Source organism: Hydra viridissima, unplaced genomic scaffold (genome assembly GCF_058129835.1).
Source record: "Hydra viridissima isolate aposymbiotic clone 2 unplaced genomic scaffold, HvirCarnegie_v1 scaffold_15, whole genome shotgun sequence".
NCBI lineage: Eukaryota > Metazoa > Cnidaria > Hydrozoa > Anthoathecata > Hydridae > Hydra > Hydra viridissima.
In genome coordinates, this window is record NW_028324314.1 from 10,648,117 (window position 1) to 10,668,539 (window position 20,423).

A 20,423-nucleotide genomic window follows, 5' to 3' on the forward strand; every position below is an offset into this window, starting at 1 on the left:
ATCGTGAAGGTGTTCGTAATAAGGATCAACTGTTTGAACAAATCCAAAAGGCCTGGGCAGCGATTCCACAAAGTTTCCAAAAGTTATTTCTCCACTTTACGAAAAAAATATTCTCGTTTAAAGAGGTTTAGAAGAGACTCGATGTTTTCATCAGAATGTCTCAAATGTTCTTCTAGAAGGTTGTAGGAAAATACTTTTACAACAAAAAGAATTTTCTCCGTTGAATTTAATAAGTTTATCTTATGGCTCCCAAAAAGAAGATATATAGTAATGTGATATGAGATGACTGGTAATAAAGCAGTAGCAGAACGGTGACTCGCAACGTGATATAGCATCGAAAACATTACTTACTCCATCGACAGTGAAATATATTAACAAAATGTACAAAATGACAAAATGCAAAGGGAATCTTTTTAGAGGTGGTCGAAAGCGAAAAACAACAGCAACAGATCGGGTAATCATATGTAAACTCAAACTTAATTAGCGGAAATCAGCTTCGATAGTCAAGAGGGAAATTGAAAAATGAGCTAAGAAGTTTGCTTTATGTCGATACCATTTGTAAAAAAGCACATGAATGCGGATTGTTTAGCCTGGTAGCTCGCAAGAAGCCATATGTGAATAAGTGTAGTCGGTTTAAACGATTCAGTTTTGCCAAAGAATCGCTCAATAAACCTTTGGAATATTGGTACAGTGTTATGTGGTCTGATGAATCAAAATTTAATATTTTTGGCTCCGATGGAAAAGTTATGGTTCGGAGAGTGTCGCACAAAGAGTTTGAACCCTACTGAAGTGCTAAGAGTGAAGCATAGTGGTAGTTCGTAATAATCTGAGTTTTATTTACACAACGAGGAATCGATAACTTACGTATTTACGATCGGATCACGGACAAATTTTCAAAAAAAAACTGTGTAAAAAATCAAAATGGTTAAAAGTTAAGAGAACTCAACATAGATTAAAGTATTTTTTGTTTTAGCTTGGATTTTGAGGATCTAATTTTGTAAGCTTCTTGTTTTTCAATTCCTAATGATGTTTCAAGTCTTGCCTTGCGTAAAAGATAAGATTTTTTTATTTCTTCTCTTTCTGGGGTGTCAGTAATAATCTTAGATTTCCCACTTTTTCTACCTTTATTAGTTTTCTTATGAGGTAGAGCTTTCGGATATGATCTTAATGATTCAGGTATTAATGTATGCTGTGATTGTAACGCATTGCTTGTAAGTTTTTGCTCATCATCCTTATGATCAATCATAAAATCTTGTTTTTGTATAACTATGCCTTCAGTTGTAATAGGAATTTAATGTGAATTATCAAAGGTAGCTATACTAAATGTTTCTATAAGAGGGCGATTAGTCACTTCAGCACTTTGAAAGTTGTTATTGCAGAAAGCAAGTCATGAAAAAGGATATATTCCAGATGTGGAAAAATCTACAATAGTTTTCCTGGCAATATATGTTGTAGTATATGCTGGTGTCACGTAAATCATGTATAGTTATGGCTTTTTCTGGATTACATACAAGCCAATCATTCTGAGAGATAGACAGTTTTTGCTTGAAAAGACCATTAACTGCCACATCCAAAGGTTACATTTTATGATTGCAGTGGGGAGGAAACGTTAAAGCTAACATTCTGTTTTCACAACAATAATTAATGGGTTCTAATGTACAATTGCTTTTATGATTATCCATTAAGAGTAAAACAGGATCCTCTTTTGAACATCTGACTAGTTTTTTTAAATGTTCTAGAACCTTTAAGAACAATGGCCTCGTCATCCAGCCACTTGTTGGACTGTTTGCATAACCAATACAACCAGGTGGTCCTCCTTTTATTATGGTGTCATTAAACCGTGCTCTTGGAAATATGAAGACTGGTGGAATTAAACTTCCTATGGCATTTCCTATACCGCACAAAGTAATTAGTTCTCTACGTTCAGCAGACACACACTGTTATACTTGTTTTGTTCCTTGTGATGCTCTAACATGGGGTGCTTGTACTACTGTCATAATGCTGGTTTCGTCGATATTATAAATTCTATCAGGAGTGAAATTATATTTTTTTAAAACTTTTTCATAGTTATTAAAAAACTGATTTACATTGTGCTGATTGAAACTTGTTGAACGAGACAAACTTTTATTTTCAGGTTTCCTAAGTGAAAGTTCTTGGTGACAGTTCATGAAACCCCTCAACCACTCTATACCAGCTTGTTTATTTTCCATCCATTTATTTGACATTTTCAAAATTTCATAGCATAATGAAATGCAAATTCTTTTGCTTGTTTATATGTTAAGCTGTAATTCATCTTAGAGCTTTTTATTAGTCTCTAAACATTATTTCCTCATCTTTGTTAAATACTTGTGCGACAGTATTTTAAGGTTTCAAACCAAGCTTAGTCTTAGATAAATTTTTACACTTTTTTATTCTGTAATGTAAAGTATTACATTTTATATTATAAGTTTTAGCAGCTTCGCTTGGCCTCATTTATCCATTGACAACTTGGAGAACAGCATTATTAATATCTTCCTCTATGACTTCTGTCACTCTTTTTTTTATGATTTCGAACCATTTTTAATATTAGACAATTAAAATTCAGGCCGTAATAATCAAGCAAAACAGTGCGAAAAGTTTAAACGATTTAAAGGTGCCCCATTCGTTTTATTCAAAACTACCCCAACAGCATTTTAAATAATAAATGATGATTTTTTCAAACAAAATTATCTCAATTATTGATATTCTCTGCTTAATAGTAAATGTTATGAATTATTCTATCTTATAAATAATATTAAACAAAATTATTCTCTCTTATAAATAACATTAAAATTTTTCTGACCACGTTTCTTACTTGTGAGACAAGTAAATATTATCTTCACGAAATATTTACTTTTATTAAGTTTAAATACAAAAACGCTTCAAAAATGCATTTTTTCAAAGCTGCCCCCGTTCAAGCTGCCCTCTCTCCCCTACCTAATGTACTGTCAAGCCGTATCAATCAAAGTTTGAAATCTGTAGTATAAACAATCTTAAACCTTAAAAGGGTGAAGAGCAGCACAAACAGCCTGGTATAAAAATATAACAACTTAACAAATTATTGTTTTTATTAAGTAAATCTACGAAACAAAAATTGAATAAAAAAAAAAAACACTTTAATCATGATTAGTCAAATAATAGACATGATCCAGTAATTTAATTCATTAAGAAAATATAATTTTCAAGAAAGTCCAAAAATATTTCACAAATAAAAGTAAACAGATATACTAGTCTGTAATCTTACTTTTAGTATACCAAGAATACCGTAAAATATACCGTAAAGTTAGTATACCGTATATATATATATATATATATATATATATATATATATATATATATATATATATATATATATATATATATATATATATATATATATATATATGGGCAATTCCACGTAAAAGAGGAAAAAAAAAAAGAGTTTCACGGCGACTTATAGTAACTTCATTAAATTTGTTTTCCAACTATTTAAGAAAACTTTAAAGAAAAAAAATTATTAAAAAGATCATTTTATCATACTATGACATACTTTTAAAGTTGTAAGGTTTATATGAGCATTTTTTAACGCTCATATATAGTCATGTTGTAAAGCGTTGAAAAAAAGTTTCAGTGCTGTTTTTTTAAATAACTTTTACTTCTAAGTTTGACTAAAAGGCAAAATTAAACATTATGCATAACATTTTTTATAAAAACGAACTGTGACTAGGTCTATAAAAAGAGAATATTAACTAAAACAAGACGTTACAACCGTAACAAAAAAAAAGTAGAAAAGTTTTTCTATGCTTCGTATCGAACTTTTTAAAACTACAACCATGGTAAAAGAAAAGATACTCATACATATTTTATCATCGTTTCAAAAAAAAAACATTAAAGTGCTTTAGATCACCATTTCAACATGTTACTAAGTAGGTTAAGACCATCACGATATGTTTGTTTTCCCATCACGGCTTCTTGACTAAAAAAAAAAAATTTAAGCGCGAACGATTTAATTCATTTCAAACGGTTTACATCATTTAAACCAAGTTACAATATAAATCAGTTTTATTATTGTTTAATTTGCAGTTTGTTTATTCATCTTATTACTAAACTTGTTAAAGTTTTTTTTGAAATTATGTGTAACTAATGAAACTATGATAGTAAACTATAGAAAGTTTCTATGTCCGAAAAAGGAGACAGATACCTTAATCACCTATAGTTTGTGGATTAAAGAAGATCATCGCTGTGTACTCAGTCAACATAAAAAAAAATGATAAGGTATTTTAAAATATTTCCGCGACATTTTACTAGAGTTTACTGAGCATCATCTCACTAAAAAGCACCAGTCTGAGCAATAATTGCAGTCAAAAAGAAGATCTCGAACCAGACCAAATTTTGATACACTTTGATTATTCACAAAACTATACGTGTGGTTATCAGGATGCTGTTCAAGCTGCTTATTGGTCGCAGTAAACTATTACCTTGTTTACAGTTGTAATCTATCGTTACCAATTAGAGCCAAAATCAGTTGTAATAATATCCGACGATAATGATAAAACAAAAGGCGCCACTACTACATATTTAAGTGAAACATTTGACCTCTATTGCATTGATTATATAAAAAAAGTTATATTATGGAGTGATGGTCCATGCACTCAATTCAAAAGTAGATACATGGCCAAATTCATACAACATTGCTCTGTGAAATGACATTTTCAAAGTATAGAATGGAGCTTTTTTGCTCTGACAGTAAGCAGCAGTTGATTGAGTAGGAGGGTCATTAAAGCGATTTATTTGGAAGCGTAAAATCTCGTGGGGTGGTCGTCTTTATACGCTAAAGACTTTCTCTTAGCATCAAATAAGTGCAAAACTTATGTTAAACTTATCAACACAGATCTTATTAAACTAAGGTGGGCCTTAATAGCTGATAAAATAGAAGAAGCGAAAGCCGTTACAAATATTACCAAAATGCATTTCTGGCAAATAAAAAATGGAAAGTTTTTGATTTCTAAATTCTCTAATATTTTGTAATGGGGTTGCGGAACAATTCCAAAATTTATATATTAGTAAAAAAAATTTACAATTCTAAGGTACTTTTTTCCTGTATTGGATTTCCGGCTCATCAAAACGTTTGCGAGGCATATGAAAGTACATACTCCTAGATATTGAGTTGTATTAAATAGAGAGAATAAAACAAAAAAAAACAGGGAGCATAAATAGCATTAAGCATTTGCTGCCTACTTCAAATAAAACGATCCTAGTATTGAAGAAACATTATGGATAACATTGATAATATTATAAAATTCATATTTTTTAACATAATTTTATTGGTTTTTATAATCATTCATCTTTTATTATGTCATTCATTGTGTTATTTCTTGTTTTTCATTTTTGGTATTTTCGTTAAGATCGTCACAGTTACGACCGTCACGACATAGAGCTTAATAAAATTCTCGGAAAACTTCAAGCAAAAACTATGAAGTTCACCATATAGTAAGTTCAATGTGTAGTTAAAGAACACAACAAAGGGCTTTTTTTTTTCGCTGTGTAGATGGCTGCATAAAGATTGACAAAGTTTAATTGTTTAGATTTGTCAAAAAGTAAGCGTTACGACCGTCACGCTACGTTTAGTTGATTTTTCAAATAAGTTGAACACTTGAATGATTTAACTTTTGCATACAAAATTATACAATAGTATTTAACATTTCTGGAAATTTTCATGTAAATACCATTCTTGGTTAATTTTTAATAGCTAAAAAAGCATCAAATGTTACGACCGTCACTTGTGTGGTATTGCCCATATATATATAGTGAATATATATATATATATATATATATATATATATATATATATATATATATATATATATATATATATATATATATATATATATATATATATATATATATATATATATATATATATATATATATATATATATATATATATATATATATATACAATTATTTAAATAAAATAAAGAAAAAATTGTTTGTCATAGTTTTAAAGAACTTTTCACAGTTTTAAAGAAAACCGCAAGAGTAACTAAGTATTTAATATTAACATAATGATTTACTAGCTATACGTTAACTAAATGACAAAAACTAATGGGTAATAATGTGCTTTTTATGATAAATGAAATAATATATGAAATATGAAAAGTGAAAACATGAAACATTTGACCGTATTTTGCAAGATAATTATAAATTTGAATTACTCTTTAAAAGGCTTTGCATTATCAAATGAATTATAAAAAAACCCATTAGAAAATAATCCTATTAAAAAACAATTCACAGTGGAATATATTTATGGAGCTTAAAGAGTTTTCGAAGAGAAAAATGGCGGCATATATTGGAAAAAATACATAAATAAAATTAAGACTGGTGAATGAAGGATCAAGGAATTGATTGAAACCAAATCTTGAAAAAAAAATTTATTGAAGCTTTTTAATATTACGCTGTGCTTTTTTAGTCACTTAAAAATTATCTTTACAGATCTATTTTTTCATTGACGGACTTTGTTTACACGAAAAAAGTTCCCAAATTTACAAATGGTCATTCTGAAAAAATAGTAAAATTTATTCGTGTCACCATCTAATTTTCTTTATATTAATGTAATTTGTTTAGGAATTTGTCAATAAGTGAAGTAGTTACTTTATCCTGAACAGTCTTATTAAACAAATGCTATAAACGTTTAAATTAATACTAAAAGTTTAAATTACAATAATAAGTTGCACGTCCATCTCTTACACGTTCATGCTTTAACTCTAATTCCCGCTGGGGAAGAATGACAAAAATTGTGCGATTTAAAGTTTTCCGGTCTGACAATGAAATCAGTTGTACACACTGTTAAAGTTAGAGCTTTTCTCGGTGATACCCCGGCAAAATTGTTTTTAAAAGAGTCTGTTGCTTATATTGGTTATTATTCTTGTGAATGGTGCTTTATCAAAGTTTTTTGGGAAGGAAGGATTGTATTTCATGAAGAACAAGAATTTTGCAAACTAACAGATTACGATTTTGGTTGCCAGTTGTATAAGGAACATTAGAAATATAATTTTCCTCTTATAGCTACTGGTATTAAATGTTTCTTTGGATTCTGCCTTAATTGAATTCATTTGATATGTGTTGGGGTAGTTAAAAGAATCTTGAATTATTTTCTTAAAGGTCATATTGCTAGGCTATCACAATCACATACTTTACAGATTTCTAAGAAACTAATCGAATTTAGAAATTATATTTTTCTTCGATGATAAATTTCAACATGGAAAACAGAGAGGTGGAAAGAGTTTTTATGAAATCTACCTTTAAAAATGTATAATAGGTACCCAGCTAACACAAAACGTTGGAGCACGTTCGATGAACGTTGGAAACGTTCGGGCACATTCTAAGAACGTTCTGTAAGAGTTCTGGATTTATATTCATTAAACTTTTTTTAGCGTAAGTTTTTAGCGCAAGCTTAGCATAAGTTCAAAACTGTAAAAGTCGTATTCACCAAACTTGCGCAGTTGCCTTTCAAAAATACTTTCGTAAGTTTTTGCGTAAGTTCAGCCCTAAACTATCGGTATTCACCAAACTGAAATGGGTTCACTAAACTTTTTAAAAACTTGCTCAGCTCAATTTACCCAAGAAAAGTTTAGTTGGCTGTAAGCTGCTTTAACTTTGGCGTAACTTTAAAATCACTAAATAATGAGAACGGCATTATTTAGTGATTTTAAAGTTACGCCAAACTTTTTTATTTTTTTATTAAGCTTTATGTATATTATACATAATGATATAGCATCATATATTAGATGATATACTGTCACATTATTAACATCACATAATTTAACATCTTTATTATGTAACAGATAACATCTTATAAAGTTGTTACGCTATATATATATATATATATATATATATATATATATATATATATATATATATATATATATATATATATATATATATATATATATATATATATATATATATATATATATATATATATATATATATGTATGTATGTATGTATGTATGACGCGGATCTTAGAGGTGGACATTGTGGGAATGGCCACATGGTTTAAGTTTAACGGTAACCATATTAATTTTTTAAAAATAGTTATGATATATATGGTTTTTTTTCGCAGAAGGAATATCCCTAAAAATTTTAATTTACGGATACTCTACCGTAATTACGGATACTCTACCGTAATTACGGATACTCTACCGTAATTACGGATACTCTACCGTAATTACGGATAATCTACCGTAATTTACGGATTTTGGCTATAGGGATTCCGTCATGGCCACAACGGTTTTTATTACACGTTATCGACGTTTTATTCAATCAATAAATGCTTCAAAAAAACATTAAAATATCGATCTTTTATCAAAATTTCAACCGTGAAAGTAACATTTGGCCACACAGTTACAAATTCCTGGATCCGCGCCAGATATATATATATATATATATATATATATATATATATATATATATATATATATATATATATATATATATATATATATATGTATGTATGTATGTATATATATATAAAGATGTTATAACATCTTTATTAGATGTTATATTATCTGGGATTGTATTATAAGTCCCTGTACAGGATTATAGCTGCAACAGTCCCTGTACAACAATATAACGTCTTATAAAGATATAATATTTTTATAATTAAATATATGTTCCTCTTCACAATTTTTTTTTAAATGGTACATGTCTTATTAAGTATTAAGATCATAATTCATATTGTTGTTTTAACAGCTTTATAAAAATTTAGTCAAAATGGATATTCCAATTATTCTAGCTGCACATGGTCAAGATCAAATAAGTCTTTTATCAACTGGCAGTTTTCAAGCAGTAATTTGTAGGAATTATTAGTCCTTGCCGAAAAGATTAGCTAAAATCTTATGATTCTTTATTGTAAAATATGTTGGTTATTAATGGATTGTTATGAGTGCAGTCTAGAGTTGGTACTTTATAAAGGGTTTTTATTCAACCTGGATTACCTAGCAAACCTAGAGGTAGCAAAATTCCCAGGAAAAACCTGGAAAACGTTGTTTACAGTAAATTTTTTTTTTCTAATTTTGTACCATAATTTATGTTTTTTTAAAGAATTGCTTGTCAAGACAGATGACAATGAATTTTCAAGATATAACTGTTGTTTTAAAACTTTTAGCTTGTTAGTATAAATGATATCCTTTAATACGTACAAGTAAAATTTTCAGGATAACCTGGAAAGATTTTTTACTTAGGGAAAACTTAGGGAAAAGGTTTTAGACTAATTATGTTTGCTTACTTAAAAATAACTTTAACCCTTTTTCAGTTTAATAATTGTTAAGAAATAAATTAAATTTCTTTTTTCATTATATGTAAATATGATGCTTCATTATTTTATAGCAAAAATCAAACAAACCCTAATTTTTTCAACTTAGCATAATAGATTATGTCAAAAGATAAATTTTTATACTGCACCTTTCTACTATTCTTAAATTGTGATTAAAGTTTCAACTGATTAAAGTTTCAACTTCTCAAAGTTCACTTTTCTCTTAGATAACTAACTTGCTTTGTTTAGTTAAAATGTAATAGTCAATATGCATATTTCGTTTACATGTTGTTTCATGTAAATTTAGGTGACACCTCTTATGTGAGCCAGTCAAGCTGCAGTTGCATACTTTGCCAGTTTTGCAAATATTTTATTCAGCACTATCATTACTTTGGTACAAATCAAAAGAGTTACTATGGCTGATGAGCCAGCATATATTTGCTGGTAAACTCATCATTTTAATTTCATAACTGATCATTTTGATTTGATACCTGATCAATTAGATTTGATGCCTGATCATTTTGATTTGATACCTGGTCATTTTGATAATATTGCTTTAAGCCATGAGTCAAAAAGTTTAAGGTGTGCACTGCTTGGCCTACTTACACAGGCATAGTTAGCATGAGAAACTTAAAAAAGTTTTTGTTTCACAGATTTATTCTGTCTATGTATGTTTGCATATAATGCATACAAGGTTAAAAAAAATATTTCTGTTCTATTATTCTTTATAAAAAAAAAAACTTTTTACTATTTTCTTTTTTTTAGGTGCAAATGCTTTTTTATGCTGTATTTTACTTCACATTATTAAGTTACTATAAAGCGCTTCATGTTAATAATATGTAAAAAAAAATATTTAATTTATGATGCAATACTTCAATTTCACACTGTGCAACATCTTTATTACAAAAATCAAAGTTTTTTTTAACATTTTAAATAACACATATTTGTTCTTGAAAGTTTGAAAACATCTAGTTATTTAAGATAAGTGCTAAACTTTAAACAATATTATTGTATAAGGTCATATAGTTTATGAAGATCATGTAAAAAAACAATCTTTTGTTTCGGCTAAGGTGAGCAGGCCAAGGTGAGCAGTAATTTTAACATGATGTGAATGCTTCTCAAAAAGGTTTTTGCTGCTCTCAGGATATTTAAATATTTTAACATTTTAAAGATTTTTAACTTCTTTTTTTTAGAAAAGGATATCCTACTTTGAACTCTCATGTTGTCATTGATGCGGATAGAAAGTTTAGAGATGTTGCAAAGTATCCTTGATCGTGCCATGATGTCTTTATCTTTTCTAATTCTGCATTAAAATAGGCAATAGAATATGATCCAAATGCAGGTTTTCTTTTTGCAGACTCAGGATATGGGTTGTCACCAGTCATGATTACATCATTTAATCAACCAACTAAACCAGAGGAAATATATTTTAATAAAGTTCAGCATCATGTACGTATTGATGTGGAGCAAGCCATTGAACGTCTCAAAAACCACTAGAGGTGTTTGCACAAAAGTGGTGGAACACTTCAGTACACCCCTACAACTTGGTGCAAAATATTTTTTACTTGTACTTTACCGGAAAACCTTTGCATTTCCTTAGGATTAAAATTTATAGATGACATTAATTTTGAGGACAATGGTGAAGATGATGTACATGGTGTTCAACATGAATTAACTCAAACCAAACAAATTCAACTTGGTATTTTAAGAAGAACACAAATCAAAAACTATATGTTTGCAAATCAAAGGCGATGATATATTGTTAAAATGTTGCATATATGACACTTTTAGGCACATGATATGACACTTTTAGGCAAATAAGCATAAGTATATTCCTGTTTACATCAAATGAGATTGATTTGCAAATATAAAGAAGTGATTGGAGTCTGAGAGCAAGAATGTACCAAAAAGTTTGTCCCACTGCACCAAATATTAGGGCAATTAGTAAAATAGCATTAACATTACAAATGATATTATGTCATTCTTTGTTCGTAAATGATTACCTATGTAATAATAATGTAAAATGTATATACATTATATATATATATATATATATATATATATATACAGTATTGTGCAAATTAATTGCATCAAATGTTTTTTTCTTTTTCTTTTTTTATTCTTTGTTTTCTATAATTTAATTGTGATTAGAAGGATAAATAAATTTAAAAAAAGTAAATAAACAAAGATTAATGCTACACCTAGAAAAATATCTAAAATATTAACTTTACTTTAATATTCTGATAAATCTCAACAGGAGATAGCCACGTTATGTTCAGTAAACCAATCAACAGTTAGCCGGGTTAAGAAGTATTACATTACAACAGGCAGCTTATCACCATTAAGACAAGGAAAATATGGTCGAAAACGAAAGACTTCAGAAAGAGATGACCGATATCTGATGCTGGGGAGTATCAAAAATCCAAAAAAGTCAAGTGATCAACTAACGAATGATTTAGCAACGCATGATATCCATGTCAGCTCGAATATTGGTGGAGGAGGTTGATAACTGTTAGCAGGTCTGTCAGAAAACCTTCTAAAAAGCCATTACTTACAGATGTCATGAAGAAGAAGCGTCTCTTGTGGGCAAATGAGTTCAAAAGGTGGATTAAAGAACAGCGGAGAAGGGTAAGACAAAATTTGTTAATCAAATTTACAGCTATTTCATTTATTATATTTATATAATCATACTATTTTTAAAAAATAAAAATGTTAAATTGAAGAGACTTGATAACAGTTAACTTGCTTATTTATTGATTGCAAGTTTTTTTTTCGGATGAATCACATTTTGAAGTTCAAAGCCAGCAGTCACAGCTTGTTCGTCGTTCTGATGGTGAGCCTATACGACCAGGACACATTGAACAATATGCCACGCATCCAGAAAAGATGTTTTGGAGTTGTTTCTCTGCATTTGGACCAGGAAGATTCAACCCAGTTACTGGTAATGATGAACTCTGACACTTACTTTGAGTTTCTGCAAACACCTTTATTTACAGAGATGTTAAAAGTGTTTCCGAATGAAAACGGAATATTTAAGCAGGATTTAGCCACATGCCAAACATCCAAAAAAGTCAAGAAATTCATGGTAAAAAATATTATTAAAACACTTACATGCCCTGACAACTCCCTATATCTTAATCTAATTGAGAATCTCTGGGCAATTGTAAAAAAAGACAGTGAAAACATGACTGCGCAACTAAAACTAAGATTACAACCACTATCCTTCAGGTTTGGACTGAAGACACAGAAATTCAAAACATTTGTAAAAGTTTGGTGCATTCCATGCTAAATTGTGTACAGAAAGTAAGAGCAGCACTAGGAGGACCAGGGCCGGCTCAACAGCGTGGCCAAGCACCACTTGGCCACAGGCGCCGCTTCAAAGGGGACGCCAAAAAAATAGAAAATTCAAAATTCAAAAACAAAAAAAATTGAAAATAAATATAAATTAAAAATAAAATAGTTTTTAGATTAAGATTTTAATTTAAAAAAAATTTTTTAAAGAAAATTTTCCATAATTGTGGGAACTCTAAAAAACCAGTTTATACAGTACTACTGGTATAATCCACATTGAACATGTTTTTGCTCGTGAAGTTAACTCAATTCAATGCATGTTACATTTTTTACTCTTTACAAATTTAAGTGAACAAAAAAATGTTTCAAAAGAGGATATGAAAACAGCCATCATGTTTGCAAAGAAAAAATTATCAGGAACTCAAAACCTAAAAAGAGGTTTTGAGCTCCTGATAAAAAAAACCTAAAATACTTCTCCATACTTTGAGAAGTATTTAAAAACTTCTGAGTAAGTTTTTAAATACTTCTCAAAGTATGGAGAAGTATTTAAAAACTTACTCAGAAGTCGTGTCAGTACCATCTATTAATTCCAAAAGTATTCAAAACATTCAGGTAAGAAAATCAAACATTTAACAATTCATCATACATTAAATTTGACTGATCTTTGCAGGATCTGTTTAAAATGCTTATACAGCATAATAATCAGTTCAACTTTCTTTACAGTTTAAATGCCAAGCACATTACTGAAGATGATATACTAAAAAGATGCATGGATTTAGAAAAATTATTATCTTGCAATGAGTTGGAAGATGTTTCTGGAACTGGCTTGTTTGAAGAGATGAAATATTTGAGAAATCATTATAAAGGAAACTACTCTCCAAGAAACGTTTTAGACTTTATTTGTTCAAACAATTTGAATGCAGCTTTGGTAATCTTATTTGTCTCTCTAAGAATACTTTTAACTCTAACTGTATCTGTTGCAACAGCAGAGAGAAGCTTTTCCAAGATGAAGTTAATCAAAACGTATATTCGCTCAACAGTGATACAGGATAGAATGGATGGTCTGGCAATTTTATCAATAGAACAAGCAATTGCAAAAGAATTGGACTTAGAAGATATGATTAAATCGTTTGCTATTGTAAAAGCAAGAAAGGTTAAATTGTAAATAAATATTGAAAGTTCGCCACGAATGTCCATACTACGATTTTTTTTATACGGAGGGAAGGGGGGACGGCGCCAATTCAAAAATGGCCACAGGCGCCATATACCCTTGAGCCGGCCTTGAGGAGGACACATGTAATGATGTTTGTGCATGAGTTTTTACTTTATTAGTTTAAGAAAACCTAAAATTTCCTGGATTGTTATTGTTTTTAATATTGATGCAATTGATTTGCACAATACTGTATATATATATACATATATATATATATATGCACAGATAATACATGAAATTTTTCACTGCAAAAAGTGTTATTTTGTATTCCGTATATTTTTAAATTGTATACAGTTCAGCCAGTTGTGTCCATTATCCTTGAAATGTAATAAATAATTCAAAGTCTTTCAAATAAGCTTGATATGTAATTCAGCTGATTAAAAAAGCATTGCATGTACATTTTTGGTTAAGTTGTATGTTAACCAGTAGTTTTATAAAAGTGAAGATTGCATTTAAGTTTTTAGTTAACTCCATTTAAACCTATTCTAAAACTAAATATTCAATTGAGTAAATTGATATATATATATATATATATATATATATATATATATATATATATATATATATATATATATATATATATATATATATATATATATGAACGTTCAAGAGCTATCAAAATAACGTTTGCAGTGAACGTCATTACAACGTTCGCTATCTGTTAATTAAACGTTCGATGCGAACATTAAAGAACTGTAATTTGGAGTTCACAAAAGTTGTTTCACGTAATGTTTGCAGCAAACATTAAACAAACCTAAACGAACGTTAGGATAACGTTTCTTGAACTTTAATTGTTAGCTGGGTGTCTGCTAACGCTGCGTTTGAATGAAACAATGGTTTTCTTGACCTAATATTTTTTTATTAATTTTCCCTCTATTGTGGCTTTCCGAGAGATATAACAAAAAGAATTGTAGAAGACAGTCCAGACATTTATTCAGGCATGTTAAAAAACGCACCAGCATTACAAAAATCATATGAAAAACATAATCTTGTACTCTTTTTTGTGGATTCTGTGTAATATATCTCTTTAGTAATCATGTCTCTTTTTCTCAGTTATTGCATTTGGAAAATTAATATTTTCACACCTTTCTATATTCTGGAACCACTTTCTAGTCTCCTTCTAATTCAATTTAAATATATATATTAATGTTGTATCGGAAGGAGACTGGAAGTAATATATACCCAGCAAGCACACAACGTTGAAACAACGTTGAAATAACTTTGATCAACATAGATCAACGCTATTTCAACGTTGTTTCAACGTTGTGTGCTTGCTGGGTATATATATATATATATATATATATATATATATATATGAAGAGTACAAGCGGAAAGCCAATGATGTCACATTTTCAGATTTTTCGAGTTATTTACCCTACTATACAGTAAGTATGTTGCTGCATCATTATCAAATAAGTTGTTGAAAAAAATTAAGTCACCCCTAAATTTATACATCGTCAGGTTAGAATTATTTTGTTCTATCTCGAAATTTGAAAAAAATGAGTTTATACCTTTTTCTCTTTTTTTGTTATATTTTCTTTCTAACTGTATTACTTTTAAAATTGAAAAAAAAACTAAATAGTGTCAAATTAGGTGTAACCGATTGTTCTATGTGCAAAAAAGCGATAGTTATTAATGTTATTTTGTTCTATTTCCAACAACCAATAAAATTGTTTATAAATCGCATAAAATAACACGTGTTCTTGTTTATTTCCTCTTTAAAATTTTAAAATGGCGGAAAATATTAATGTAGGTCTTGGAGTAATAAACCAAAATACAGGTATTTTCTTATATATTCTAGTGCTAATCGGCTTTTTTTAGTATTAATAAAAATTCAGCACATTATTTTAGTTGGAAATGTGTTATCATCTTATTAGAACCTCACGGATTCTCTTGTATATGTGACATATGCACTAGTGTGTGTATGTTGCATATATAACAGAATCCGTGAGGTTCTAATAAGATAACACAATATATATATATATATATATATATATATATATATATATATATATATATATATATATATATATATATATATATATATATATATATAATCATTATTACACGTTGTATATGCTAAATAAATTAAGACTCAAATGTAAATGAATTGCTTCATATGTGGAAGAAATTATCTTATTTTTACCTATTTGCATTGTATAACTTTTTTAGGTTTCATTTTTATTTTTAGTTTACACACAACAAGCTAATATCATGGTTACTCCCTATGTTTCAACACATCCTTCAATTGGTGGTCAACTGCGATTACCTCCGCATGGTGGAAAAACGAGAAAACGTCAGGCAAACTGTTATAACTGGAAACAGTCAAAAAGAAAGCGACTTAGGCAATCAGGAAAAGAATATATAAATACCAAGGGCAAGGTTATTCAACCAAAAAGTATTAAAAATAAAAAAGATTGTGGAAATTGTTGCAAGTTTAAGTGTTCCATGAAAATTTCAGAAGACGAGAGAAAAAAATTATTTAATGGACTCTGGGGAATGTCTCAGATTGAAAAGCAACACTTTTTTAGTAAAACTACTGAGCGATTAGATAAAAAAACGACTCAGATCAATAAAGTTAGCAAATCAAGAAGAAAATATACTTATTTTTACAATTTCTTTGTTGATGATGTCAAACATCGTGTATGTAAGGTGTTTTATTTGTCTACATTAGACATCAGCAGCAGGCAAATATCATACTATCATGAAAATAAGCTTGAAACTGGTATTCCTGCCCCTACAAAATGGGGGAAACATTGTAAAAAAAAAGTTCTTGAAATGACTAAACAGAGTATAGAAAACCATATTAACTTGTTTCCACGAGTTGAGTCACATTATTGTCGAAGCATTTCCTGCAAACAATACTTTGATGGTTCATTAAATTTGAAGAAACTTTATGATTTGTATTTAACATATTGCACTCAATATAAAATTTTACCAGCAAAGGAATGTATGTACCGCACTATTTTTAACACCAAATTTAATATTGAATTTCAAAAGCCAAAAAAAGATCTCTGTGATACATGCTACCAATTTTGCATTATTGAAAATGCAAGTGAAGAACAAATCCAAAAGTATAACAAGCACATTGCATCAAAAAATGAAACAAAGATCGAGAGAGATAAGGATCGAAAGTTGAAGTCCCCTACCACAACCATAGTTTGTATTGATCTACAAAATGTCTTGAGCTTGCCAAAAAGTAACGTGGGAAATTTCTTTTATAAAAGAAAGCTCAGTTGTTATAATTTAACAGGTTACTCTTCGCTGAACAAAAAAGCATATTGTGTATTATGGCATGAAGGTATGTCTGGTCGTTCAGGTAACGATATTGCCAGTGCTGTGATATGTATGCTAAATCAAGTTTACAAGGATCTTCCTAATATTGACAAGTTTTTACTTTGGTTTGATTCTTGTGTTCCACAAAATAGAAACAGTCATATGTCAGCTGCATTGCGTGAGTTTCTTATTAATCATCCAAATATTAAAATCATTGAACAAAAGTATTGTGAGCCAGGGCATAGCTCCATTCAAGAATGTGATAATATACATAGTCAGATTGAGAAATCATTACATTCGGCAGAAATATTCAGCCCTCCCGAGTTGGTTAAAGCAATGTTGAATGTTAACCAACGTAAACCATTTTTTGTATACCAAATGCAAAAAAAGGACATTAAAAATTTCTCAAAAATTGCCTGTCTTATGAACTACAAAAAGGTTCCATACTTTAATGTCAAAACACTTGTATATAGGTCTAATGCTCCTGGTCATGTGTATTTCAAGAATCGTTTTACAGATATTTATAAGGAGGTATGGCTGTCTAAGCCAAAAAACACTAGAGGATCAGGAAGTAATCTTGAAGAACCATCAATTCCATCGGCATCTTGTTTTCGACATAATATTAAAATTTCTAGTGAGAAAGTAAAAGACATTGTTTCTATGTACCCATACATGCCAGCTGTAGATGTTTGTTTCTATAAAACATTATTTCAGTAGTTTTTTTTCAACTCTTCATCCGGAAACAAGTTTTATTTTAATTGTTTTATTTATATACTTTAGTTATGTTATGCAACATTCAGTTTTATTTTGTATAAGGTTCATTCAAACTGTTATTAACATGTTATTCGTATTAAAAACTTTGTTTATTTTCAATAAATCTTTTTAGATAGAAATGATTTTCTTTAAATAATATAGCTCTTGTTAAAAGCTGCCCATCCTTCCAGAAGCAATATCAGTTGAATTCTGTCAAAGTAGCAATAAGAAAGCTAATTATATCATCCCATCCATTTAAGGTTTCCAACAAAGTGTTTTAGGTTTCTATATTTGCGTTTAAATCCCTAAGTTAAAAGTAATTTGTTGAAATTCATTTGCTTTTCGCAAAACGTTTAAATTGTATTTACTAAAATATGGAGATAGCACAAAATAATATTAACGCGAAATGTATCTATCGAAATTATCTCCAAACAGTGTCGGGCCATAATAGCAATTTGAGCAACTTACTTTTTTTTTCAAAACAAATAATTTTTTTTAGAATACAGGCAAGTATTGAAAAAAGTTTTCATTAATGAAAAATATATCGCCAATTCTACTGCATTACAGTGTAAAACTTCAACTTGATTTATCTCAGTTTAAACAAATGCAGAGTTAGAACAAAATAATTCTAACCTGACGACATGAAAAAAGGTACCACATGGGGTAAACCGGTAATGTCTATATCTTTCAAGCTGTAAAAGAGCACTGTTCTTTATAAAGCCAATCAAGATATTTTTAGGATAACGTTATACTTTATTGTTTCTTAAAATGGTGGGTAAATGTAAATTTCCTAATATTACAGAAATTCAAAAAAAAAGACAAAAACTTGGTCGAAAGAGGGAAAACGAGAGAAATGAACAATTATCATTATATGTAATAGGCCTTCCTTGCTACTGCAAGCTTTAAAAATGTTTTCAAATAAAGATAGCGGAAGAAAGGGAGTTTTTACTAACAGAGTTTAACAAAATTCAAAGTAAAGATCACAAAGTCACCTTTCTTGCTTCGATGATTGAGGTTTATAGTTTAAAACGAAGAAGACCTCGAAGAGTAGAAGAAACGCCATTTCTGCATTATCACTCATTCTCTTTTTATATCAAAATGGTAAGAGAGATCAGTTCTGTAAGGATTCCAGTTTGTATTAATGCTTTTTCATCAATATTTGGCATTGGAAAAGCAAGAGTTGAAAGAATTAAAAAGTCTCTTTCTAAGATTGGTGAGTATACAAGCATATATAAAATAATATTTACTTAATAATGATTCAAATAAATAATTAAAAAGTTAATATAACAATTTTTTAAATGTAATTTAAACAATTCTCTCTCAAAATTTACAAAATAAATTATTCTTTTTATAATTTGACAGCTAACATTCTTGGACAGTTTAACATTTGATTATGTTGCTTGTGAAATTGCTTTTTTTTAGGAATTCCTACAGTGAGCCTGCAAGGAAAATACACAAACCCTCCTCTTGCTTTTTCTGAACACCTTTTGAATAGCATTATTGATCATATTAAATCTTTTAGAGAACTTCAAAGTCATTATGCTTTCCATGATTATAGAAGCTTTACCTGACAGAGGAACTTAATTTATCAAAGATTCACGAAATGTATAAGGAGCGCTTCCCACAATATAAAATTTGTAGCGAAAGCTACCGGTACTTTAATAATGTTTGATTATTCAAAAATAATATTTGATGGCTATTTATTTTGATTGTGATTTATTATGATTTCTGCCCTTTAAGTTTTTTTTTTCTAGGAAAATATTTACAGAAAAATTTAATATCAACTTTGGTTATAGTCGTAAGGATACTTGCTCATCATGTGGCAAGCTCACTGTTATAATTGAAAACAAAAACACTTCTGCATATCAGTTCATTAAAAATCAGCAAGAAAAAGTGCTTCAATTGAGCAAAGCAGCAGTGTTTTATGTCAGAAAGGCAGCAGCACAACATAATACCTTGTTAAAAACTGATCATGCAGTTCTTACATTTGAGTTTGCTTAGAACATGAACTGTCCTAATACTTCTATCAATGATATATTATTTTGTGCAACTCTCTATGTACACGTTTAGTATACACATTTTAGTATCACACAGTGTGCACCTTTTTTTCCATGATAAAACGTATGGTAAGAAAGGAGCAGACAGATTAGCTAGTATGCTGCAGTACTATTTTGATCCCATTCTTCCAAAAGATGTATCACATTTGGAGTTTTGGAATCCATGAGCAGGACAAAATAAAAATTGGACTATTATTCGTTTTCACATTTTCATAAAGTAAATAAGAAGCGCTTCAAAAATATCAAATTATCTTTTCTAATAAGGGGCAACAGTTACATGGTGTGTGATCGTGACATGGCTTCAGTAAACCAGAAGGTTCGAGCAGAGATACTAGAAGGTTTAAGAAGAGATACCAGAGCTTTCGAGCAAAGATAAGAAGAATTCTGCTCTTGTCGCAAGATACCTTCACCGTTTCAAGTTATAAAGATGGAGCTGAACATGTTCCTAAATTTTTCAGAACATATCAAACCATTATACAAAGCCTTGTGTCTAATTTAAGCCCGTCCAATCAGTGAGATTAT

At 29.4% G+C, this 20,423-nt stretch overlaps 1 protein-coding gene and 1 pseudogene across 1 annotated transcript; both read left to right on the forward strand.

Moving 5' to 3' along the window:
* Nucleotides 1–15,520: 15,520 nt before the first annotated feature.
* Nucleotides 15,521–17,948, forward strand: LOC149878631 (uncharacterized). The gene is made up of 2 exons (XM_090073242.1): nucleotides 15,521–15,595; nucleotides 16,007–17,948. The coding sequence occupies exons 1-2, from the start codon at nucleotides 15,547–15,549 to the stop codon at nucleotides 17,806–17,808; spliced, it is 1,851 nt and encodes a 616-aa protein (XP_089929368.1). The 5' UTR covers nucleotides 15,521–15,546; the 3' UTR covers nucleotides 17,809–17,948.
* Nucleotides 17,949–18,612: 664 nt separating this feature from the next.
* Nucleotides 18,613–20,387, forward strand: LOC149878632 (uncharacterized; annotated as a pseudogene).
* Nucleotides 20,388–20,423: the final 36 nt, after the last annotated feature.